The sequence below is a fragment of the Rhea pennata genome, chromosome 9 (genome assembly GCF_028389875.1).
Source record: "Rhea pennata isolate bPtePen1 chromosome 9, bPtePen1.pri, whole genome shotgun sequence".
In the NCBI taxonomy this organism is placed as follows: domain Eukaryota; kingdom Metazoa; phylum Chordata; class Aves; order Rheiformes; family Rheidae; genus Rhea; species Rhea pennata.
In genome coordinates, this window is record NC_084671.1 from 14,537,050 (window position 1) to 14,559,102 (window position 22,053).

The following is a 22,053-nucleotide window of genomic DNA, read 5'->3' on the forward strand; positions in this document are numbered from 1 at the left end:
GTACAGGCTTGGGGCTGATGTTCTGGAGAGGAGCTCTGCAGAGAAGGACCTGGGAGTGCTGGTGGATGACAAGTTGACCATGAGCCAGCAATGTGCCCTTGTGGCCAAGAAGGCCAATGGTCTCCTGGGCTGCATTAGGAAGACTGTTGCCAGCAGGTCAAGGGAGGTGATTCTGCCCCTCTACTCAGCCCTGGGGAGGCCTCATCTCGAGTACTGTGTCCAGTTCTGGGCTCCCCAGGACAAGAGAGACGTGGGGCTACTGGAGAGAGTCCAGCATAGGGCTACAAGGATGATCAGAGGGCTGGAGCATCTGCCCTATGAGGAAAGGCTGCGAGAGCTGGGCCTCTTCAGCCTGGGGAAGAGATGACTGAGGGGGGATCTTATCAATGTGTACATGTACCTGAAGGGAGGGTGTCAAGGGGACGGGGACAAACTCTTTTCAGTTGTCCCATGTGACAGGACAAGAGGCAGTGGGCAGAAATTGAAGCACAGGCAGTTCCGCCTGAAGGCGAGGAGGAATTTTTTCCCTGTGAGAGTGACAGGGCACTGGCACAGGTTGCCCAGAGAGGTTGTGGAGTCTTCTTCTCTGGAGAGCTTCAAGGCCCGCCTGGATGCAGGCCTGTCTAACATGCTCCAGGTGACCCTGCTGAGCAGGGAGGTTGGACTAGATGATCTCCAGAAGTCCCTTCCAACCTTACTGATTCTATGATTCTGCAAGCCTCTGTAAGATACATACATACCATCACAGAGTAATAATAGTTCTTACTGTAAGTTCTGTATGTACATTATGTACTATAAATAGTCCTGTTCTAAATAAGCATTACGTACAGTTGTATTTTTGTAGTGGGCCATATATATTTCATATACTTCTGATGTTTCTCTGTGTTAGATTTACCACGCTTTCTCAAGTAAGGCTTTTACAACATTTAGGTAACCCTTAGTGAAGGTCCCCACCATGTGGCTTTATTCAAAGACAGCTCTCGGGAGTTTGATCTGACCAAGGAAGAGGATGTAAGTATAAAGATGTGGCTTAAACTTAGCGTGTTATTGATTAATTCTCTGAAAAAATAAATGTCTTTAAGGACTGTTATACCCTGTTTTATTAGAGTGAAACATGTTGAATGGGGCAATGTATTAAATTAAATACTGAATTATCTCTCAGTATGATTTTTTGGCTAGTACTGAAGTGCATAGAATAGAGGAAGAGCTCTTGTGTCAGGATGTTTTTTGGAATAGACAAGGGTGGACAGGTAACTTGTTTTGTAAATGGGCACTAAACTAGTTATTCAACTTGCATTTTTACCAAATGCATTTGAGACCTAGTTAGCAGTTACAAGCAAAGATCTTACATAATCCTTAGGTCATCTTTTTTAATTATGTTGGTGTCACGGTTATGAAGAATTTACATTTGACAGTCTGCTTTTGTCAAAACAGCTTGCAGCTTTGAGAAATGAAATAGAAATCAGAATGAGAAATAGCGTAAAAGAAGGATGCACTGTTAGCACCGAGGTAAGACTTGCCAAATATCTGCATGTGCAGATCTTTTGTAAGTGTTCCTTCAAATATGAGACTGACCAATGTAGTTTGTATATTCTTGAGATTTTGCTGTATACAAAGTGTATTTGAATTGTTAAAATCAGTTTTATGCCACAAATATGTGAATATAACATTTGATTTCCTTTTTCAAATTACAAACAGTTGCTGGTTTAAAGCATATGTTTATGTAAATATGTGTTTTGATGCGTCTGCTATGAAATTCTTAAATGTGTGTAGTTATATAAAAGACAGTCTATATCAATATATATTACACTATAGTATACTATATATTATGTATAGTACAATAAAGTAGATACATATATGCGTGTATATGTATAAACATCTCTATTTTATTTTATAGACCATCTCCTTAAGTGTGAAAGGTCCTGGTTTGCAGAGAATGGTATTGGTTGATCTACCAGGTGTCATTAGCGTAAGTATACAGTAAGATAAATCTGTGCACGAACTGTAAGTAACATAGTTATTGGTGAGAGTGTTTATTTTTTTGACATTTTTGCTTTGTTGTTTTCCTTTTAAAATACATGTATGTGTATTGAAGACTGTGACATCAGGTATGGCTCCAGATACAAAGGAAACTATCTTTAGCATCAGCAAGGCCTATATGCAGAATCCTAATGCCATCATCCTCTGTATTCAAGGTAATTGAAGTCTAGATGGTAATTCAAGTAGCAGGATTTTTTTTTTTTTTTTTTTTTTTGTTCAGATTCTTGTACTCTGTATGAAGCTATCCTCTTTCTTTTTGAAGTGTGAGAATTTGTATTGTGTACCAATTGTGGAATTTCTGTTTATAAATTAAGGCACTTCTAGTGTCACAGCAAAAAGAAACTTCAATAAAATTTTTAGCATTTAAAAAGAAAATGATCATGATCAAATTCAAGATTTCTCAAAAAATGTTTTTGAGGATAGCAGACAATGAAAGGATAGCAGACATTTTGAACAAGCTTGTAGGCAGTTTAAATTTTAGTTTTGATGGAGACTTATCCTACTACAGTAAACCAAATTTTTATGGTGCTAGGAACAAAGAAAATTCTATTTGTGTGTACTAAAAGCTGAGTACAGACACTTTTCTCTTTTTAGTAGTAACATGAAACTCTTTTCCTGCCTACTGTATCTTCAGTACTGCATGCTCAGGATGCTAGATTTTGTAGTCCCTAAAGTATAATGCTCGTGTGTGTGTACTTTTTTCCTTTTATAGATGGATCAGTGGATGCAGAACGCAGTATTGTCACTGACTTAGTCAGCCAAATGGATCCCCAAGGAAAAAGGACAATTTTTGTGTTGACTAAAGTTGATCTTGCTGAGAAAAATGTGACTAGCCCAAGCAGGGTGAGTTGAAACTGAAGTCTCACACACACAAAAACTTGAGACACAGTCAAAAGTATTGACTTCACCTATCTATTTTGCATGTTCCTCGGTGTTTATTTCTTTATTTAACACAAATTTGTATTGTTTTATTGTGTCTCAGGCTTTGCTTTTAGTGATCAGCTGTATGAGTTCAGTCAAGTCACAGCCTGACTAAAGATTGATATTAGAGGATTCCTTTCATGCAGGCCACATGAGCAAGTTCATTTCCTGGGAGGCTTTAGAATATTTTGCAATAGGATTACTCTCTATTTTAAAGCTGTGCTGCTTTTTTCACTTTACTTTATATTTAGCAATTTTGTGTCCTATTAGTTTCATGCCTTTTAGTGATCTTTTTTTTTCTTTTAAATACCGGTAGAACTTAGTCTTGTGACAAACTGCTTCTTGTAGTAATTTATGTATACATATAATTAGAGCTGACTTTAAAACTGCAATAAAGGAATGAATGTCTTTATACAAAGTCACCAATTTTTTATCCTTTATTTTCTTAGATCCAGCAAATAATTGAAGGCAAGCTTTTCCCAATGAAAGCTTTGGGTTATTTTGCAGTTGTTACAGGAAAAGGTAAAGAGTTATACCTTTACTTATTTTCTCTTTCATAGTATAGAATAATTGTCTCTCTGAAACTGTTGCAACACTCTTTTCTTCCTGCAGGAAACAGCAGTGAAAGTATTGACTCTATTAAGGAGTATGAAGAGGAGTTTTTTCAAAATTCAAAGCTCTTGAAGTATGTTGCTATTTATTCTTTTACTAAAATGAACCCATGCTGGTAAATGCTACGTCAGTTTTTCTAGTTGAATTTTTTACAAGGATTGTGATATGGGAATGTAATTTGAGATCTCTTCCACTTAAAAATCGGGATGGTAGTGAACAAGTTAGCCTGATTCCCTAGTGAACATGGTAAGTCAGTGGAAAGAGACAGACACACACCTTCAGGCAGCAGTTCATTCTACTGCAGGTCTGAGCCTCTGTATCTTTTCATTGGCTCCAGAAGAACCATGTTCCTGACCTATGTCTAGGCACCTGAGACAGGCAGGAGGAATGAATCCAGCCCTACATGCCAACTTTAATGCACTGTAAAGATCAGTTCCTTTGGTGTGAGGACAGTGATACACTCAAAGAGTTAGCTTGAGTGTACTGTCAGAAGTTCATTGAGCAGAGAATTTTTGATGTGACAAGCCTGGACTTCTCGGGAAAGTAAATGGCATGGTTTGGGGGAATGAAGTATCTTTTATTATAGAGGTTGCAGTGTATTTGTTAGGGATTTTTTTCCTCTTGACTTAGTGATTATCTGCATTGAGTATTTTGAAGAAATAGCCTGGTTTTTAGTTTAGTAAAACTTTATTCTTGTGAAGAGAAAATGAGGAACTGAGAAGGATGAGTATAAGCAGAAGAATTTCCTGTAGCTGTGTCTCTTTCCAGGACGTGTATGCTGAAGGCACACCAGGTAACAACAAAAAACTTGAGTCTTGCTGTGTCAGATTGCTTTTGGAAAATGGTGAGAGAGTCTGTGGAACAGCAGGCAGATGCCTTTAAAGGTAAACTTTTTCTACAGTGTTTCACAAGACCCAAATGAAAGAGCAACTTGCTGTTAGGCAATTTTTCCACAGACACGTAATGCTATTTTGTCAGCATGCTTGGGCCCATGTGTTTTATGTATTTTGTACAATTGCAGTTTTTCATGAGATTATGGTGACATGTCATGATCACATGTCAGAGGATCAAATACTTTTACCTTCTCCATATGTTGGCTAGGAAGTACAGTATTGCATCCAGTTATTCTGCCCAACTGGGGAAAGTGCATAAAACAACAAATCTTTCCTTCTGCAGAAATTTGATCTTACTATTGCAGTAATGCTTAGGCCAAACAGTTGATTCCTGTATTAATGAATCTGGTAATTTAGTTGTAAAGGAGAATGAATTGACAAATAACTTTTTATCTGGTAGTAATAAAAATAGCTTTTTATCTGGTAGTAATAAATCGGCTACACTTTAAATGAATATTTATACATTGTTTTTAGTATACAGGTTGACAGAAAATAACCTGTTGGTTGAAGGTCTTTTAAATACCTTTTATAAATACTGTCTTCACTGAAATACTTAGAGTTGTAGATCTGATTTGGATTGTTTAAAGCTAACTTTTTATCTACATGAATAATTTATTTATTTATTTTTTAAGTAGCAATCTGCCCAGAAACTTTCATTAGTGCTATTTATCGAAGGTAAAGGGTAGAGGGGAACAGTCATTTCTGTTGAGCTGCTGACCATGATCTGGCTAATGCAACCAAGTATGTAGTTGGCCATCACTGCTGCAAGGCCATGCATTCAGCTTGCTGTTCACCAGGACCTTTGGGTCACCTTCTGTAGAGCTGCTACCTAGCCAGTCACTTACTATCTTGTACTGGCATGTGAATGTGACTTTGGGTTATGAATGTTCTCTTATGAATCATTCTGAATTAGAAATGCTGTGAAAGTAAGACCTTTAAAATAAGTTATGTGACAGTTTGTGAAATTGTTCTCATACCGTTTTTTCCCCAAGTTCTACTACTTGAAAGTATTACTTTCCAAGTCGTGAGGTATTTACTACTGCAGAGAAAGCTTTTGGTAAATGTGCAGTTCCAAAGAAATGCGTTTGTTTAACATGAAACAGTCAAATTAATGGCAGATGTATCATAACTTTAGGTGATATAATACAAAACATCATTCAAGCATTGATTAATATGTAGAATTATGGTTTAAAATGCAACTCCTCCCCTTTTCCTATGGAGCACTTCCAAGTTTGCACTGTAGGTAATAAAAAACCACATCTTTCTAATGCCTCCTGTTGTATTTGACACTTGAAATTCTAGATGGGTTTGTCAAAAGCAAGTTTTGTGGGAATTTGAAGAACTGCTAAACTTTTAAAATAGTAACGAAGTTTCTATAGATAATCACAAATTTTAAGGCCGTGTTTGTGATTTTTCTTTCACAGCCACACGTTTTAATCTTGAGACTGAATGGAAAAACAACTACCCCCGATTGCGAGAGCTTGACAGGGTAAATTCTGTTTCGTGTTTAAATTATATGGTATAAAGTATTGAAGACTTCTACTATATGTTTATTTGATTTATTTTACCCACTGGAATAGATCTGTTTCTTTTTGATTGTAATAGTTAAAACTGGCAAAGATAAGTTACATTCCCTGTTCTTTCAGACAGACAGACAATTACAAAACAATCATGATCCCATTCTCTAATTCTTTTATAGAGTCCCTGAATATTCAAATGCCCTGCCTGGCCAGCGGCATGCAACAGATGGGTGGGAAGATGCATGGTTAACCAGGGTAGCTTATGACAAGCACATACATTGTCCAGAACATGACCAGAAGGTATCATCTTAGGCTTAAAGGCCAAAAGAAAAGGCTTTTGTTACTCTTTGTATGAAAATATGGTCAAACTATACTTAAAATAAAATCATATTATTTAATATTTTTCTTTTTGTATAGAATGAACTGTTTGAAAAAGCCAAGAATGAGATTCTTGATGAAGTCATAAGTCTGACTCAGGTCACACCAAAGCACTGGTACAGTAACTTTTTTTTTTTTTCAGTTAACAAAGTTATGTTATTCTCAGAACAGTTCCTTTTCATATTTAAGAATTTTGTTTGTTAAAACTATATATTTTAAAGGTTAACTTCCAATATGTATTTCCTTTGTCCATGCAGAAGTAATCTATTATTCTGAATGAGCAAATATTTGTATAATTCCCTCTCACAAATTAGATGATGGCAGTTCTTGTTTCGTTCTCTTTTTATACATTAAGATAAACAACAGCTATTCTCTCAAAATGAAAAAGAGCAATCATAATAATGATGTTTTTAAATATTAATTTGAAGTACGAATCTAATTCCTCTTAACTTCCTGTAACCGTAACTACTAACCAAAATAATCTTAATGACCTTGGAAAAAAAAATCTGTTTCTGTGAATCAGAGATGTGGAAGTTAAAGATTACATAATTCCTGTCTGTGAAATCAACTTACTTGGATTTCATCCTACATGTAGAGCTCCTAGGTAACCTATATCCTGACTAGCACATACTCCACCACCTTACTCTCTGTAAGCCAGAAAGAGGTGTGAGAAAGAGACGTTAGCCAAAATATGTAGTAGAGCTACTGTAGATGCAGTCTGAGGACAGAATAGCCACTTAAAGGGTTATTTTGATGACAGCCTGTACCAGAGCTGACAAGCACAAAGTTTTCCTTCAGGGCCTTTTGACTGAAGTAACCTGAAGTGAATTGCCACTTGGTGATAGATTGAGAACTAAGGTGATACGACTAGTTGTAATGACGTTTGAGTAAGTCCAGACATAGGAATGTGTTGCGAAAATGTGTTGTAGTTAGAGTATTAGTCTGCATTCATGTTATAGTACAAATGTAATGCAGATGTTGCCATTTTGGTGTTTGCTGTAATTGACTGTGTCATAGATGCTAAAGTACGATGGGCTGTGTCCAGTCTGCTTCATTTTATGTTGTTGATTTGGTGTGTTACGAAACAAAAAATGAATGTTTCTATGTTTTTCTTTTGAGTCTTAGAATGTAGTGCTGATTCTAGTTTTATAACAGTTAATGACCTTATAAAGTATAATTAGAAATCTGAGTTATAAAAGCATAGTTTTCTTAGCTGTTGCATACAGCCTAGAAACATCAGTGCATTTGATGAATACAAACATTTCTTTCCTATAAAAATTTCCATTCCTTTCAATTAAGTTTGATTGGATTAAGTAAAGTAAAAATGTGCTTTTATTGATACATCAATAAAGAAGGAATGAGATTTCATTTGCTCTTACTTGGAGCACTGCCCTTCCCTTAGTGTGCATTTTTAAGTGGCAAAGTGCATAGTGGATGATTTTTACCATATCCTTTAAGTGAAATTATTTTGTTACATCCTTACTTCCTTTAGTGGTGATTATTTTTGATCAGAGTGTGTATTTTTTGAACAAAGATTCGTATGCAGAACAATTATTACTGATAGAAATATTAGTTTATACTTGTGAATTTTTCCATGTATTTAAAAACTTCAATTCTTTTTAGTTTTATATAAGTACTTTTACTAGCCTAAATATTCCAGAAATCTGTTCCAACAGTAGAGAAACTAAAAGCCTTGACCCTCATTTATACTGGCTTGTCAGGTGGACAGCTTCAAAATTTTTGAAACTCAAATAAGAAGGATGCCTAAACAAGAAAGAAAAATACTGAATCACGCTGCTTTTGAGACAGAAGGAATGACATTTATGAGAAGTTCTTTGTCAGACGTTCTTCTGGGATGGCATAGTTAGAATTGGGATATTATCACAGAGGAAGTTCATGTCCAGAATTTTAGCCCATTTGGAAGAAATGGACTTTCCTGTACCACCAAAAAAGCAGTTCTGTCCCTTGCTCTTTTTACTCTTGGGTTCTCAGCTCCCACCTCCACCATCTCTGGCCTTTGTATGACCCATTAGTAGTAGGACTTACCGTACTGAACCAGCATAAAGTTAACCAAAAAAAAAAAAAAAAAACAGGGAAAGCAGAAGGAGCATGACTGCCTCTGTGTACAGTGGCTACGTGCTATACTGACTCAGTTGATTGGTCTGAGTACATCTGCAAAGTTTCCAGAGTAAGTTTATGGTCATTTAAAAAGATTGAACTCAGATTAATAATGCTTCCATTATTAAATTTGCAAATGCACCTGAAGTAGGAAAGTGATGCTTAGTTTTATAGCAACATGAGGCACATTTACAAATGCATGTCGGTAGATATATTGATGAAAGACTGGAATTCTCAGCTTCATCGTTTATTAAGCTTGGAAACAATCAACAACCAATGGAAATCCCAAGTAGAAAAATATGGCACATTCCAACAAACAAATCAGAATGCTACAGAAACAAAAGCCACACACACTTTGTTTTGGGAGTGTGGAATTTTTAGTCGAATCATTTTGGTGCTTGATAGTCTGCTTCGTTGTCGTTCCCCCGCCTCCCATGCACTTGCCTACGCAACTCGGCATGGTTATACTGGTGTAAATAAAGGGTGCAAGGAATGTTATTCAGTGCAGTAGGATCCACAAGCAGCACAGAGGTGAACTTCTGAAGATGTTTTTGCAGCTGAAGGCAATGTGTAGCTACATCCGTAGTTTGAAGAACATTCACTGAAGCTGTGAGCTGATGTTAAAGAAAATTTCCTGTGTTCTATATGTTTATTCTCTCAAGTGCTTTTCATAATTTCAATGCCTACCTGTTAAACACTTTGTATTGGAAGCCATCTTATATGTTAACTTCTTTTTTTTAGGGAGGAGATTCTTCAGAAAACATTGTGGGAGAGGGTATCTACTCATGTGATTGAGAATATCTACCTTCCAGCAGCACAGACTATGAACTCAGGGACATTTAACACCACTGTGGATATCAAACTGAAGCAGTGGACTGACAAGCAGCTGCCTAATAAAGCAGTAGAGGTTAGAGCTTCACTTAAGATATTTCTGCTATGTAAATAAAGATGTGTTTCACTCTCCTATTTACCATACCTTTCATTTAAAAAACAAACAAAAAAGTTTTCTGTTCGAAGTCTGTTAAATGAGAGTATGGCTTCCAGCGATGTAAAGTGATAGCTTGAAGGACTGTCTGAAGTTCTTCTAACCAGCTTACCTGTCTGGAAGTTGGCATAATCTTCATGTCAGGAAGCATATACAACAGGAAGTTATTTCACTCTTCTAATGAATGCTTCCATATTAAAAGCAAAACAAAACCCTCCAAATTCCTTTTAAAGAGGCTTCTTTAAAAAAAAAAAAAAAAAAAAAAAAAAAACTTTAAGCTAAATACATTCATATTTTACTATTTTACAGATTTATGCAAATTAACAGCCACTTCCAGCCACTTAATTAAGTAAATTTCAGTGTTAACCTTGTTAGTAATGGATGAGGCAGCGGAAGAAAAGTCACTGACTTACTCTTATATTTGTGCATCATTTTCAGAATACATTTAAATATTCATACTTGCCAGCACTGTAGCAAAACTTCTTTTACCTGTTGGTACATGGCATAATGGTCCACTTCACTAGATATTGTCTGCTAAATTTCTAGGTGGCATGGGAGACATTGCAAGAAGAATTTTCCCGGTTCATGACAGAACAAAAAGGAAAAGAGCACGATGATATTTTTGATAAATTGAAACAAGCTGTTAAAGAAGAAAGTATTAAACGACATAAATGGAATGAGAGAGCTGAAGATAGCCTGGTATAATATAGTCTTCCCCCCCCCCCCCTACAGTGCTCTTAAAATCATTTTAAGTTTAATCATTTAAGTTGCATGTTCATTATATTTATTCTTTTAATATGGTCATAAAATAATAGAGAAATGTTTCCATCTTCTTGTTTGTATACAATGTGGCAAGTCAACCTTTCTCTTTTTATTTCATTTTTTACTACTTGTCATCAGCTCTTACGCTAAATAACATCTAATAAAATTGTTTTGAGTTGGCTTAGGAAAATGAAGTCTTCTTTTATCTGCTGGTTGCCAAACAGACAGCCTTTTGAGAGTTGTTTAGTATTAACTTACTTGTTCAGTATGATAAGTATTGCCACATCAGATAACAGCCTTTTCATCATCTTTGTAGATTTTGTGAGGTATTTTCATGTTGTTTGCCACATTTTTCATGTTATGCTAGGCTAGAGAAGAGAGTTAAATTAAGGGCACAAGAAAATATTTTTGGTAGACCTTTGAAGGTACCTCTTGAATAAATCCAGTATGCTCTTTACACGCTATTTTTGTAGACATCAAAAAGTGAAGAAAATGTCTTTTTTAATCCTGGGTAAATAATTTATTTTGTGCTAAAAAGTTATGCTATATTGCAGCGAGTGATTCAGCACAATGCCTTAGAAGATCGATCAATATCTGATAAACAGCAGTGGGATGCAGCCATTCAGTTTATGGAAGAAACCCTCCAAAGTCGTCTCAAAGATAGTGAGTCATGTGATGTACTTCACTCTTGTGTTTTTTAATCTGGGCCAATTTCCTGATCAGATTCACTTCATGGCAGTGCAAGTTTTTTGTATTAATGCAACTGAGATAAGTGGAGGCAGTTTAAGTTAGCATTGATACTGATAGAAGGATTTGGTAAAATACAGCCACAGTAACCTACTGCTCTTCCTCTTGAAAAAAAGCAATTGAAAGATAAATAGTAGAGATCTATAGAATCAAAAGCCATACACTAGACATATGAAAGAATTGAATAATTTCAGGACAATAATTGATTTATTTATGGTTATTGAGCATAATGATTTTGATGCAAGTTGCAAGAGAGGAAGATCGTGTCTGTTCATGATTTTGTACCTAATTTTAGTAATGTATATATTTCACTATTTCACTAGTTGCATGTAATTTGAGTGATATTAAACATCGTATTTTCTTTTTTCAGCTGAATCTGTTATTGAGGATATGGTGGGTCCAGACTGGAAGAAAAGGTGGTTATACTGGATAAGCCGCACCAAAGAACAGGTTAAAAAAAAAAAAAAAAAAAAAAAAAAAAAAAAGTAGTTCAATCTATTGTGGAAAACTTTGATTATCACTCAGTAAATTTTCAAAAAAAACTCTTTTATACTTCTTCCCATTTATGTGACTTCAAAAAAAAATTAAATACTTTGCAATTGCTTTTACTGTTAAATTATAAATATTACATCAGAGAGAACTGCATATATTTTTTAATATAAATACATACCAGTTTGTAAATGTGTCCTGAATTACATCTGTGCTGTCTTTGAGCTGAAAATGTTCTTCTAATGGAGAGAAATTGAGGAAAAAAAGGTAGAAAGTGGGCTATTCTTTCACATGCTTCTAAGCATGTCCTCAGAAGCTGATATCTTGTGCAGTTTCCTATCATGCTTCATTGAATTTCATTAGTATGCAATAGTATTATCGCTAGCATTTTAGTCACAGTTGTAAATTCCTCTTGACCATTTCCATTATAATCTGTATTCTCAATTTCTTCAGCTTTTGGAAATACCTCCGTTTAAATTTAAATAGCTCCTTCCTTTCGCTGTTCAGTGATGAACTTTTTATGTCACTTTTTCTAGATGTTTCTCAAAGTGAATCATACTTTTGAGAAGTAAGTTTAAAAGAATACTGCAAAAATTAATCCTTTCAGAGGAAAGGGTTTTGCAGTCAACTGTATGCAGGCAGTTGTAGGAGAAAGGCAATCGCTTCAACCTGTCATACTTGAATTAATGAGCAAGGAACTGAAGGTATGAATCCCTGGAACAAGAGACCAGGCCTACTTCCTGCTAGCTGCTCGGTGAAGGTGACCTCAGTGTCACTGCTGATGCTGAGTATGCTTATCCTTGCTTACATTTCTTATTTCTGTGTGCAGAAAACATGAAGCTTTTGGTTTTGCTGCATTTGTATCAAAAGATGACAAAGCCAAAAATGTCCGTGATATTTGGGTTTAGCTTACTGCAGGAGGCATATGCTATTCCAAACTAAACCTGGGTTTGCAGAGCTGCAAAATCCTATCTTTTGATAAGAAAATATGAACCACAGCAGCTGATGCTCATGGAGGGAAAGGAAGACTTAAAACGTACATTTTTTCCCTTCCTTTTCTCTTCACGTTTCTGCCCACAGTGAACAAGAAAAAAAATAAAAAAAATTGACAAATAATTAGCATTTTAAAATACTGTATTTGAGGTGTCTGTGCATAAAATATACTTTTAGATCAGATACAAGTGATAGTTACTAGTGTCAAAGGGATTTTCTGTTCTGACTCATTCTTGAATCATTATTAGTCTACCTCCTTTATTAAGGAGATTAGTCTACCTCCTTTGTTAAGGAGGTAGACTAAGGGACTGCCATGTCTCAGTAACTTAATTATTAACTCTAAGTGTTCATTTTTGCTCCAGAATATTCGTAATGAAACAAAAAATGAACTTGAGAGATTAATCAAATGCAATGAAGATCATGCAGCTTATCTGGCAAATGATGAAGTGACGACTGTCAGAAAGAATCTTGAAGCAAGAGGAGTAACAGTGGACCCATGTCTGGTAAAACACAACATTGTGATAAAACATATGGATACTATTAAAAAGACCACATCTGAATACTGAGTTTGTAATCCAAACATTTCCAAATGAATTATTAAATTATTGCTTGCACGCAATTCACACACTTCTGTTGGCTGTCAGATAAGTTTAGTACAACACTTTGGAATCTGACAGTTTAGACTGAAGTCAGGATCTGCTCAGCGGATTTTCTTGCCTATAGTAGAGGCATGAATAATGACAAGAGTGGCTTAAAATTATTATGTGGGTGTTATATAGTGGTATACAGTGGAAGCAAGGCCCTTGTGAGCAAGCTATCCTAAAACATGTTCTGCATTACTAACCTGTTCTGTGTAGTCATTTGTGCGGTTTGAAGATTGTAGTTACATCCAGAAGAGGGACATTTTGCAAAAATAGATAGGGGATGGTAATGCAGGTTTAAAGTGTTCTGGAAAATTACTCAATTTTTTGCAGTGCAAGACCCTTAACCATAATTAGACCATTATCTAGTTAAATGCAAGGTTTTAAATGAATACAGATTCAAATAATAATTAGTAAATGTAGATTTCCTTTAACAGAGATTTATTTTTTGTGGTAACTTTGGCTAACTTTGACATTTGTGCGTATACTTATTTGAGGTAGCAAAGCTATTCTAATACCTGCTGCCTTTTTCCTATATAGCCTTTATCATCACACTTTTTTATAGAAAGTTAGTGTTGTGATCTGTGTCCTCTATACAAGGAGACTAAATGCCATTTCTCTTTTGATTCTAGCTAACAACTATTTTTTTGAAGAGCCATGTCAATATGTGCATTTAGCTTGAAGAACTGAAACATAAATAAACCAAATGAAGAAAAGTTACAAATGTTTATATAATTCACTAAGATCCATGAAATATTTCTCTATGCTTTAAACTAGTTCGGCTAATAAATCAGTATGTGACACTTAAATGTATTTTCAGTGTTAAAGTGAAGATTACTTCTTGCTAAGAGCAGCGTGAATGTTCTTAATCTCTAGTATATCATGTTTTGGCTGCAGACAATATATTTAACCATTCAGCTGTAAACAAACACAGAAGAGTAGACTTTTTAAAATGACAGTCATCTGTAATGTTTGCCACATTTAGCTCAAATATTGATCATATTCTAATTGATGATTGATTGCTGAGAAACATTTAAACATGTAATACATAACAGATTGCGGAATTCTGAATTTTATTTTAAGATCAAATGTGATTGTTAAAGTATGCACGCTAGGGAGTGTTTGTATTTAATCAAATTTAAGTACTGTTTTTCTAGATTAAAGACACATGGCATCAAATTTATAGAAGATATTTCCTGAAGACTGCTTTGAGCCACTGCAATCTATGTCGAAGAGGCTTTTATTATTATCAAAGGCACTTCGTCGACTCAGAGGTAACTTGAGAAACGGATAGACATTTTTTTTGTATAAATATTTAGACATGTCAATTGAGACCCCCCCCACACACAAATATTTTAAATTGTGCTAACTTTTCTTTTATAGCTTTTATCTTAACATAGCTGATGATTTTAGATATGGCTTACTACGTAGGTTTGCAACTGATAAAATTCTGTCCTGGTGGTAATTATATAAGTGGCCACTAGATATCAGTCATGAACTAAGCATCTGTTACTTATCTGTAATACTGAATGTGTACTGAAAAGGCACAGCTAAAACAGTATTGTACAGCTATTGACTAATACTTAAAAATCGGAGAAAACGTCAAGTAAGATTTTTTTTGTGGAATAAGTTTTTCAAGTTAACATTTGGAACCACAGGTGGTTCCTAATAAAAATATGCCACAGAGCTTACAACTTGATCTTTCTGGTGTAAATCACTTGCTACTTTTTTAAAACCAAACTTGTGAAACAGATAACAGTACACTTGAAATTACACAAAGAAAAAAAATCAGTTTTCTTATATATTTTTTTTTTAATTAAAGAGAAATTACTGAAAAGGTAAATGTCTTCACTTTCTTTGGAGTACTATTTTGCTTTTAAATGAGAAACGATGATCACCATGGAGGCGGAAATCTTTACTTGTACAGAAATGTCCTTGCCTGTAGTCTAAGATTCCAAGACCAAGGAAAAAGAATGGGAAAGATTGAGACCATAGGATGGAGAGCTGCTAATCTGTGGTATCCAACCTCCTGTTTCCTGTTTTTAAAGTATTCTGCTGTGAAGATAATGCTCCTTTCTGCTATCCTTACAAATGTAGAAACATCTCTTCTGTTGTTAATTAACATAGCCCTTAGCCCAACACTGTCTTCAGAAGCATTTGTCAGACCAGTAGTCACAATATGGACTTCAGCTTTCTGAAGTCTTTTCAGTGTGCTTGTTAGAAACAAGTGTGGTGTGAACACTGGGCTGTACACCACAGCTTACATACAGTATGAACAAATTGCTTTTTAGTGATATAATAAGAGCAATATAAGAGCATTGATACAGCTCTTCCTATTGCAAAATGAAAATAGTGGATTTGGAGAAATGCAATATAATTAAATATGACTTAGATGGTTCTTGATAGTGTTTTTAGTATGTTTTGTTGTTACTTAGAGCAGTTATTCTGTGGGGTTGTTGTGCAAAATCTGGATGTGTATATGTGAGTTTTCAGTTGTCATTAAGCATATGTCAAAGGATTTTTGTAAGAGCATGCAACGTTCACTGGACATCGGAGGTCTAACACTAAAACTTCACTTGTTTCAGCTTGAATGTAATGATATTGTCCTCTTCTGGCGAATACAGCGAATGCTGGCGATTACAGCAAATACGTTGAGGCAGCAGCTTACTAACACTGAAGGTAAAGCTTATAGTCTGTTATGCTTGAAACAAACAAAAAAAAAGTTTAAACATTTCTAGTGCTCTTCTAGCTGCATGTTCATTTCAAGTTCATGATGATGGGATGTTTTTATTGTTTCCTGGGTAGATGATCTGGCTATAGCTTTTAATAAATAAATAAAAAAAAAAAAAAATTTGATATCAAATACCAATTGTAATTAATTTTTAAAGCCATACAAATGTGCTATGTGTTATCTAGACAAATGTATAAATTGGCAGCTTCCTAGTAAAACATTATTTATGTAGAAATCAGCTAGTGCCATGATTTAATTACCACTAATGACCTTTTATATGTAAAATACATTCTTTCAAACCAACTTCTTAAAGTAAATTCAAGTAAAAGCTTTGAACTTTGTTATGTGTCTTGCAAATCAGTCGCCATGGAGAAGAAATAGCCCCTACCTGTAGAAAGCTAGGTCCTGTCTTTTCAAGCCACTTAGCTGATTGACACCTATGGCTGGACTGAGAATCTGCAAAAAATTTCCTGAAGTTGAACAATGTAGAACTTCTAAGTTCTACACATCCTTACATCCTAACACATCCTAACACATCCGTAGGGTTCCTCCAAAGAGTAGGTTAGGATAATGTGGACTGGGCAATGGACTTTCTAGGTAAAATGGATCTTAGGGCACAGGAAGCGAAGTCACTTATTTAAGGCTTCTCATAAGTCAGTGGCAGAGCTAGAAGTAGAATTCAGTTGTCCTGCATCTTAGCTGAGTGTTCTGTCCATTAGGAAGTATTTTCTCTAAGTATGAAAGGCAAGACTATAGTTTTTAAGATGAGATATGATACAGCTTTAAAGAGTTTGACTCCTAGTAGCCTTGTATTAGCTGCAAATTCCTGTATGTGTGGCCAGTTTTTTGATACTGTGCTCTGCTAACTGCCATCATTACCTTGTTTTCCACCCTTTGACTTGGCCTTGATTCATCAGAGGAAGACATTGACATTGAAAATGTAACTGTTTGGAAAGAGGCAGCAAGGATGCTCACATTGAAAGATTTATGTTGGTCATTCAGTCTCAAAGAAGAAACTGCAGAAATGAATAGAGAGCAAAGCAGTTTTTCCCATAAGAATTAATGCTCTAGAAGATTTCAGATGCTGAAAAGCTAGCCTCTTCAGAGCCAGCATCTCAGTTGATGATCCTAGTGATCATGATCTTTTCTCTCCATGCTCCTTGTCATATATACGGTCCCCGTGTATTTACAACATGTGAATTTTTGAAGACCCTGTATGTATCTCTCCTTTTCCTACCAGTGATTCTTATGGGAAAAATAGCTTCACTTTATAAAATATCACCAATGATTGGACTTCTCAGGAGAGTATCTTCAGTAGACAGTGGATTATGTCTGATTATGATTACAAATATGAAGTATTAAAAAAAAGAAATTAAACAAGGTGCCTCATGATGTGTCCATTCAAATTTTTTAAGTCATTACTTCATTGTTATATAGAGACTTTTCTAAAACATTTTTTAAAGTTTCCTTTTTTAGGTTTAGATATATTTCTATCTCCTAAAAAAGTCACCCAATAATAAAATTATTCAGAGAGAAAATATGCTTTTAAATTTGAACATATCCCTCTGAAAGAATTAATCGTCTTCGCGGAATGAACAAGAGGCTTAAGTGTTGAGAATCTGGCTATTTTTCTTCAACTGGATTTGTTTGTCTGGTAGCGTACACTGCATCTTCTACAAACATTTTTCTGAGTTTTGTCTTTAGACCATTACAAGTGCAAAATCTTACCTTTTTTTCTTCAGTAAGACGCTTGGAGAAGAATGTAAAGGAAGTGCTGGAAGACTTTGCTGAGGACAATGAAAAAAAGGTTAAGCTACTAACTGGCAAAAGAGTTCAGCTGGCAGAGGATCTCAGTGAGTACATGCTCCATTAGTGTTTTAGAACTGACTTGAAATGAAACAAATTCTGAACACTATTCTTACTGGCAGAAAAGCAAGGCTGAGCTCACTTAACGCTATGTGGGTCATTTGTAGAATCATAGAATTGTAGAATCAGTAAGGTTGGAAGGGACTTCTGGAGATCATCTAGTCCAACCTCCCTGCTCAGCAGGGTCACCTGGAGCATGTTAGACAGGGTTGCATCCAGGCGGGCCTTGAAGCTCTCCAGAGAAGAAGACTCCACAACCTCTCTGGGCAACCTGTGCCAGTGCCCTGTCACGCTCACAGGGAAAAAATTCCTCCTCGCCTTCAGGCGGAACTGCCTGTGCTTCAATTTCTGCCCATTGCCTCTTGTCCTGTCACATGGGACAACTGAAAAGAGTTTGTCCCCGTCCCCTTGACACCCTCCCTTCAGGTACTTATACACATTGATAAGATCCCCCCTCAGTCTTCTCTTCCCCAGGCTGAAGAGGCCCAGCTCTTGCAGCCATTCCTTATAGGGCAGATGCTCCAGCCCTCTGATCATGCTTGTAGCCCTATGCTGGACTCTCTCCAGTAGCCCCACGTCTCTCTTGTCCTGGGGAGCCCAGAACTGGACACAGTACTCGAGATGAGGCCTCCCCAGGGCTGAGTAGAGGGGCAGGATCACCTCCCTTGACCTGCTGGCAACAGTCTTCCTAATGCAGCCCAGGATACCATTGGCCTTCCTGGCCACAAGGGCACATTGCTGGCTCGTGGTCAACTTGTCATCCACCAGCACTCCCAGGTCCTTCTCTGCAGAGCTCCTCTCCAGAACATCAGCCCCAAGCCTGTACTGGTGCATGGGGTTATTCTTCCCTAGGTGCAGGACTCTGCACTTGCCCTTGTTGAACCTCACGAGGTTCCTCTCCGCCCAACTCTGCAGCCTGTCCAGGTCTCTTTAAATGGCAGCACAGCCCTCAGGTGTATCAGCCACTCCTCCCAGTTTGGTATCATCAGCAAACTTACTGAGGATGCACTCAGTCCCCTCATCCAGGTCATTGATGAAAGAGTTGAACAGAATGAGACCCAGTACTGAGCCCTGGGGGGTGCCACTAGCCACAGGCTTCCAACTAGACTCCACGCAACTGATGATGACCCTCTGAGCTCTGCCTTTCAGCCAGTTCTCAATCCACCTCACTGTCCACTCATCTGACCCACACTTCCTGAGCTTATCTAGGAGGATGTTATGGGAGACAGTGTCAAAAGCCTTGCTGAAGTCAAGGTACACCACTTCCACTGCTCTTCCCTCATCTACCCAGCCAGTCATTCCATCATAGAAGGCTATCAGATTGTTTAAGTAGGATTTCCCCTTGATGAATTCATGTATTCATATGCTAGCATTTGATAAGCATTAGAAATAGGTTGTTTTTTTTTTTTTTTTTTTTAATGCAGTCAAATCTCATTGATTCGGATGTGGACGTGGGTGATACAGTGTGTAGAACTGCATAATCTAAGCTAGATATAAATTCACTAATTAAAAATACATTGCTTCAGTATATTGAAAAATATGGTCGAACAGAGTAGTGTTGCAAATACGAAGGAAAGTTCTTGTTTTTCTGGTACAACATGATTAAACCTTACCTCAGAGAACTGTCTCTGGGTAATTCAGACTTGACAGTATAAGGAGGTTTTTTTCCCACGTTTTTTCTTTCACTGGGTGAATTACATCATCTTCCCATAGAGAGTGCTGACTTTTAACACAGATTAGTTGGAAATGCCCTTGGTTTACCAGCCAACAGGTTTTAATGCTTGCATACAGAGACAAACCCTATGAGAGCTGAAAATCTGATACATTTTTGTTGATTAAGGTGAGATAGCCATTTAATAAGGAAGAAAATCTAGTACATTTAACTTTTTAGATTGATTACAGTTTCTAGTGCTTTGGAGTCGCTCAGAAGCTGTTACTGTTGTTATTGCTTGGAGGTTTTAAACAGTGAAAGCTTTTTAAATGGCCAGGCCAGATAATACCCTTGCTGTTTACCTGCATATCTAGTAAGGTTTAATGGGATTTTTAACTAACGAAACTAGCTTTTGCATATATGTAGGGTATTTGGCAGCATTCCCCTAGAATTCTGAGAGACTTGTACTCAAACCCCAGCTGAATACGTGTCAGAAAAAAGGATATGCTGTGTAAAACGCGCGCACGTGTGTTGTATGTATATAGGTATTTAGGTAGATACATAAATACCTGTATTTTGAAATCAGAGATGACCTTACTTGCTTTTATCTTTGGTTTGAGTATTTGATGCAACAATTAGTTTTCTCCAACATAAGATTTTGGATCTTTTTAATTCAGAATAACTGAATGCTGTGTTCAGTGTTTCTTTTTGTTTAGCCATGTTCTGATTTCTAAGGCTTAGTGGAACAGAGAAGCATGTAATTGCAGTTGCAGTTTTCTATGTGTTAACTATGTTTTGATGTCTTCCAATTTTTGACATACAAAAAAGTCATATAAAACAAATATTTTGATTACAATAAACTAGAAATCTAAGAATTTGTCTTTGGTAGTGCTACTTTGATTACATTGGAAGTGTTATCTTTAAATTAAAAACCTGAGTAACTATGACATGCATTTGTCTTTTAGGAAGTGTTGCTGTAATATTTTGGGATTGTGAGTAGCAGCTGTAGTGTTACTTAGCCCAAATAGGCTTTTTGTGCTTTTAGTCTCTGAAACAGCTGGTGTGACTGTTTATTCTTATTTTTGGTACAAGATTGTCACCAAGCATCCTATCTTGCTTTTAATACCTTGTGTCAACCTTGGTGTAGCCCTCTGTTTATAGTGGAAAGTGTTCTATGCAGTAAGGGTTCTTCCTCTTTATTTTCAATTTATGTTGAGAAAAATTTGCAGAAACCTGCATAGTGGAACATAAGTGCTTAATGAGGAAGTGATCTCCTTTCATTAGTGAGCAGGACTACTTGTTTTCTGACCAGGGGTGTTGTCTTGCCTTTTTTTTTTTTTTTTTTTTTTTCCCTGAGCAAATACTGTTACAGGGTGAAATTATTGCTAATTTGATTTATCCATAAATATTCCATGTTTCAAAGCAAAATAAATGGAATAGTAAAAAATTACAGAGTATTTAAGTTAACCTATTTTTACTTTGCACCAAAACTGACTTGTAATTTCAGCATTGTCAGTTTTGCTTCTCACGAGCATTAGGAATAACTTCCCATTTCAAAGCAGTAACAGCTGGGGTCCTGATTTTATAAACTATGAGTAGACTTGTAAGAACAGTCTATGTGTTTATAATCATAAGTATCTGTGCATTAGTATGCATGTTCTGTGTGTTTAGTGTGCATTTCATAAATTATAGTGTAGCTAAAAAAACATCACTGCACTATATTTCTTCAGATCCAGGTCACAAATGACAGGCACATTTTTTAATGAAATAATTGTTATTCAGTACAAAATGATGTATGCTGACTGTTCTATTGTACCTATGAGAAGATTTTAATACTATTACTGCTTAGCTCTACAATCAAATCAGAAACATTCTCTGCTTTCTGTATGCTTTTATTATTAAGTGGTTATAATTTTATGGGCAAATGACAGAGAAAAAGGATTTCCTTGCCATTCCCTCAGTGAAAAGAATGCTTGTCTCTGTTACAATTTTTAATGCTTCTGAGACAGACCTGTTCTGATAGCATAGAGCCACCTGAGAGTTCAATGCTCTACAAGTAATTTCGTCTTACAGCACGCAGTAAGGATCAGGACTCTGCCGAAGGAAAAAAAAATCCTCACTCCCACAACAAATGTTCATGAAGTGTTTGTATTTTAATTAGGAATGGAATGGAAGGGATCTCCTGAGTCATGAAATCCAGCCTCCCTCTGTTGCAGGCAGCTGCGTTTATAATCTGGTTCATTCATGTATCTTGAGCTCCATCTTTACATCAGTTAACTTGTTGGTGCCCATTGTTCGTACTGCGAATCTGTTCCAGAATATCCTTCCTCTGATGGCTACAAACTCTCTTTTAATTTCTAGCCTAAATTTGTTAATGTGCAGCTGAGATAAGCTTCATAATTTGAAACTTACCTAAAAAATTTATATTTACAAGTAATCTGAGGTTGGGGCACTTCTGTCTTGATACTGATAGCATGGCAACACTGTATCCCTTATGTTACAACAGTTTTTTAATGCTGAAGCTTTGACAGTGGTTCATGGTTTGTTCAAGACGCTGATGACAAACTGTGTTTCTAGCGTGTGTGACCCACCTCATGATGAAAGCCCGTATAAATCTCAGAATTTACTGGAGCAGGTCTCGTTGTCAGTATTCTAACTCCTCTACTGGTATTTTAGCCTTATCTGCCATAGCCTTCAGGTCTTGCT

General features: G+C 36.3%; 1 protein-coding gene across 10 annotated transcripts in view; it reads left to right on the plus strand.

The window, feature by feature from the left end:
- Positions 1-22,053, plus strand: part of OPA1 (OPA1 mitochondrial dynamin like GTPase) — a 60,243-nt gene that overhangs the window by 21,100 nt on the left and 17,090 nt on the right. For all 10 annotated transcript variants that reach the window (XM_062582418.1, XM_062582419.1, XM_062582420.1 and 7 more), the window contains 18 exons: positions 931-1,011; positions 1,435-1,509; positions 1,898-1,969; positions 2,096-2,195; positions 2,753-2,883; positions 3,411-3,483; positions 3,574-3,646; positions 4,342-4,457; positions 5,891-5,955; positions 6,404-6,480; positions 9,224-9,389; positions 10,014-10,166; positions 10,784-10,892; positions 11,347-11,426; positions 12,821-12,961; positions 14,257-14,373; positions 15,685-15,778; positions 17,573-17,683. In XM_062582418.1, the coding sequence (XP_062438402.1) occupies positions 931-1,011; positions 1,435-1,509; positions 1,898-1,969; positions 2,096-2,195; positions 2,753-2,883; positions 3,411-3,483; positions 3,574-3,646; positions 4,342-4,457; positions 5,891-5,955; positions 6,404-6,480; positions 9,224-9,389; positions 10,014-10,166; positions 10,784-10,892; positions 11,347-11,426; positions 12,821-12,961; positions 14,257-14,373; positions 15,685-15,778; positions 17,573-17,683 (1,834 nt within the window). The remainder of the gene's footprint in view (positions 1-930; positions 1,012-1,434; positions 1,510-1,897; positions 1,970-2,095; positions 2,196-2,752; positions 2,884-3,410; positions 3,484-3,573; positions 3,647-4,341; positions 4,458-5,890; positions 5,956-6,403; positions 6,481-9,223; positions 9,390-10,013; positions 10,167-10,783; positions 10,893-11,346; positions 11,427-12,820; positions 12,962-14,256; positions 14,374-15,684; positions 15,779-17,572; positions 17,684-22,053) is intronic.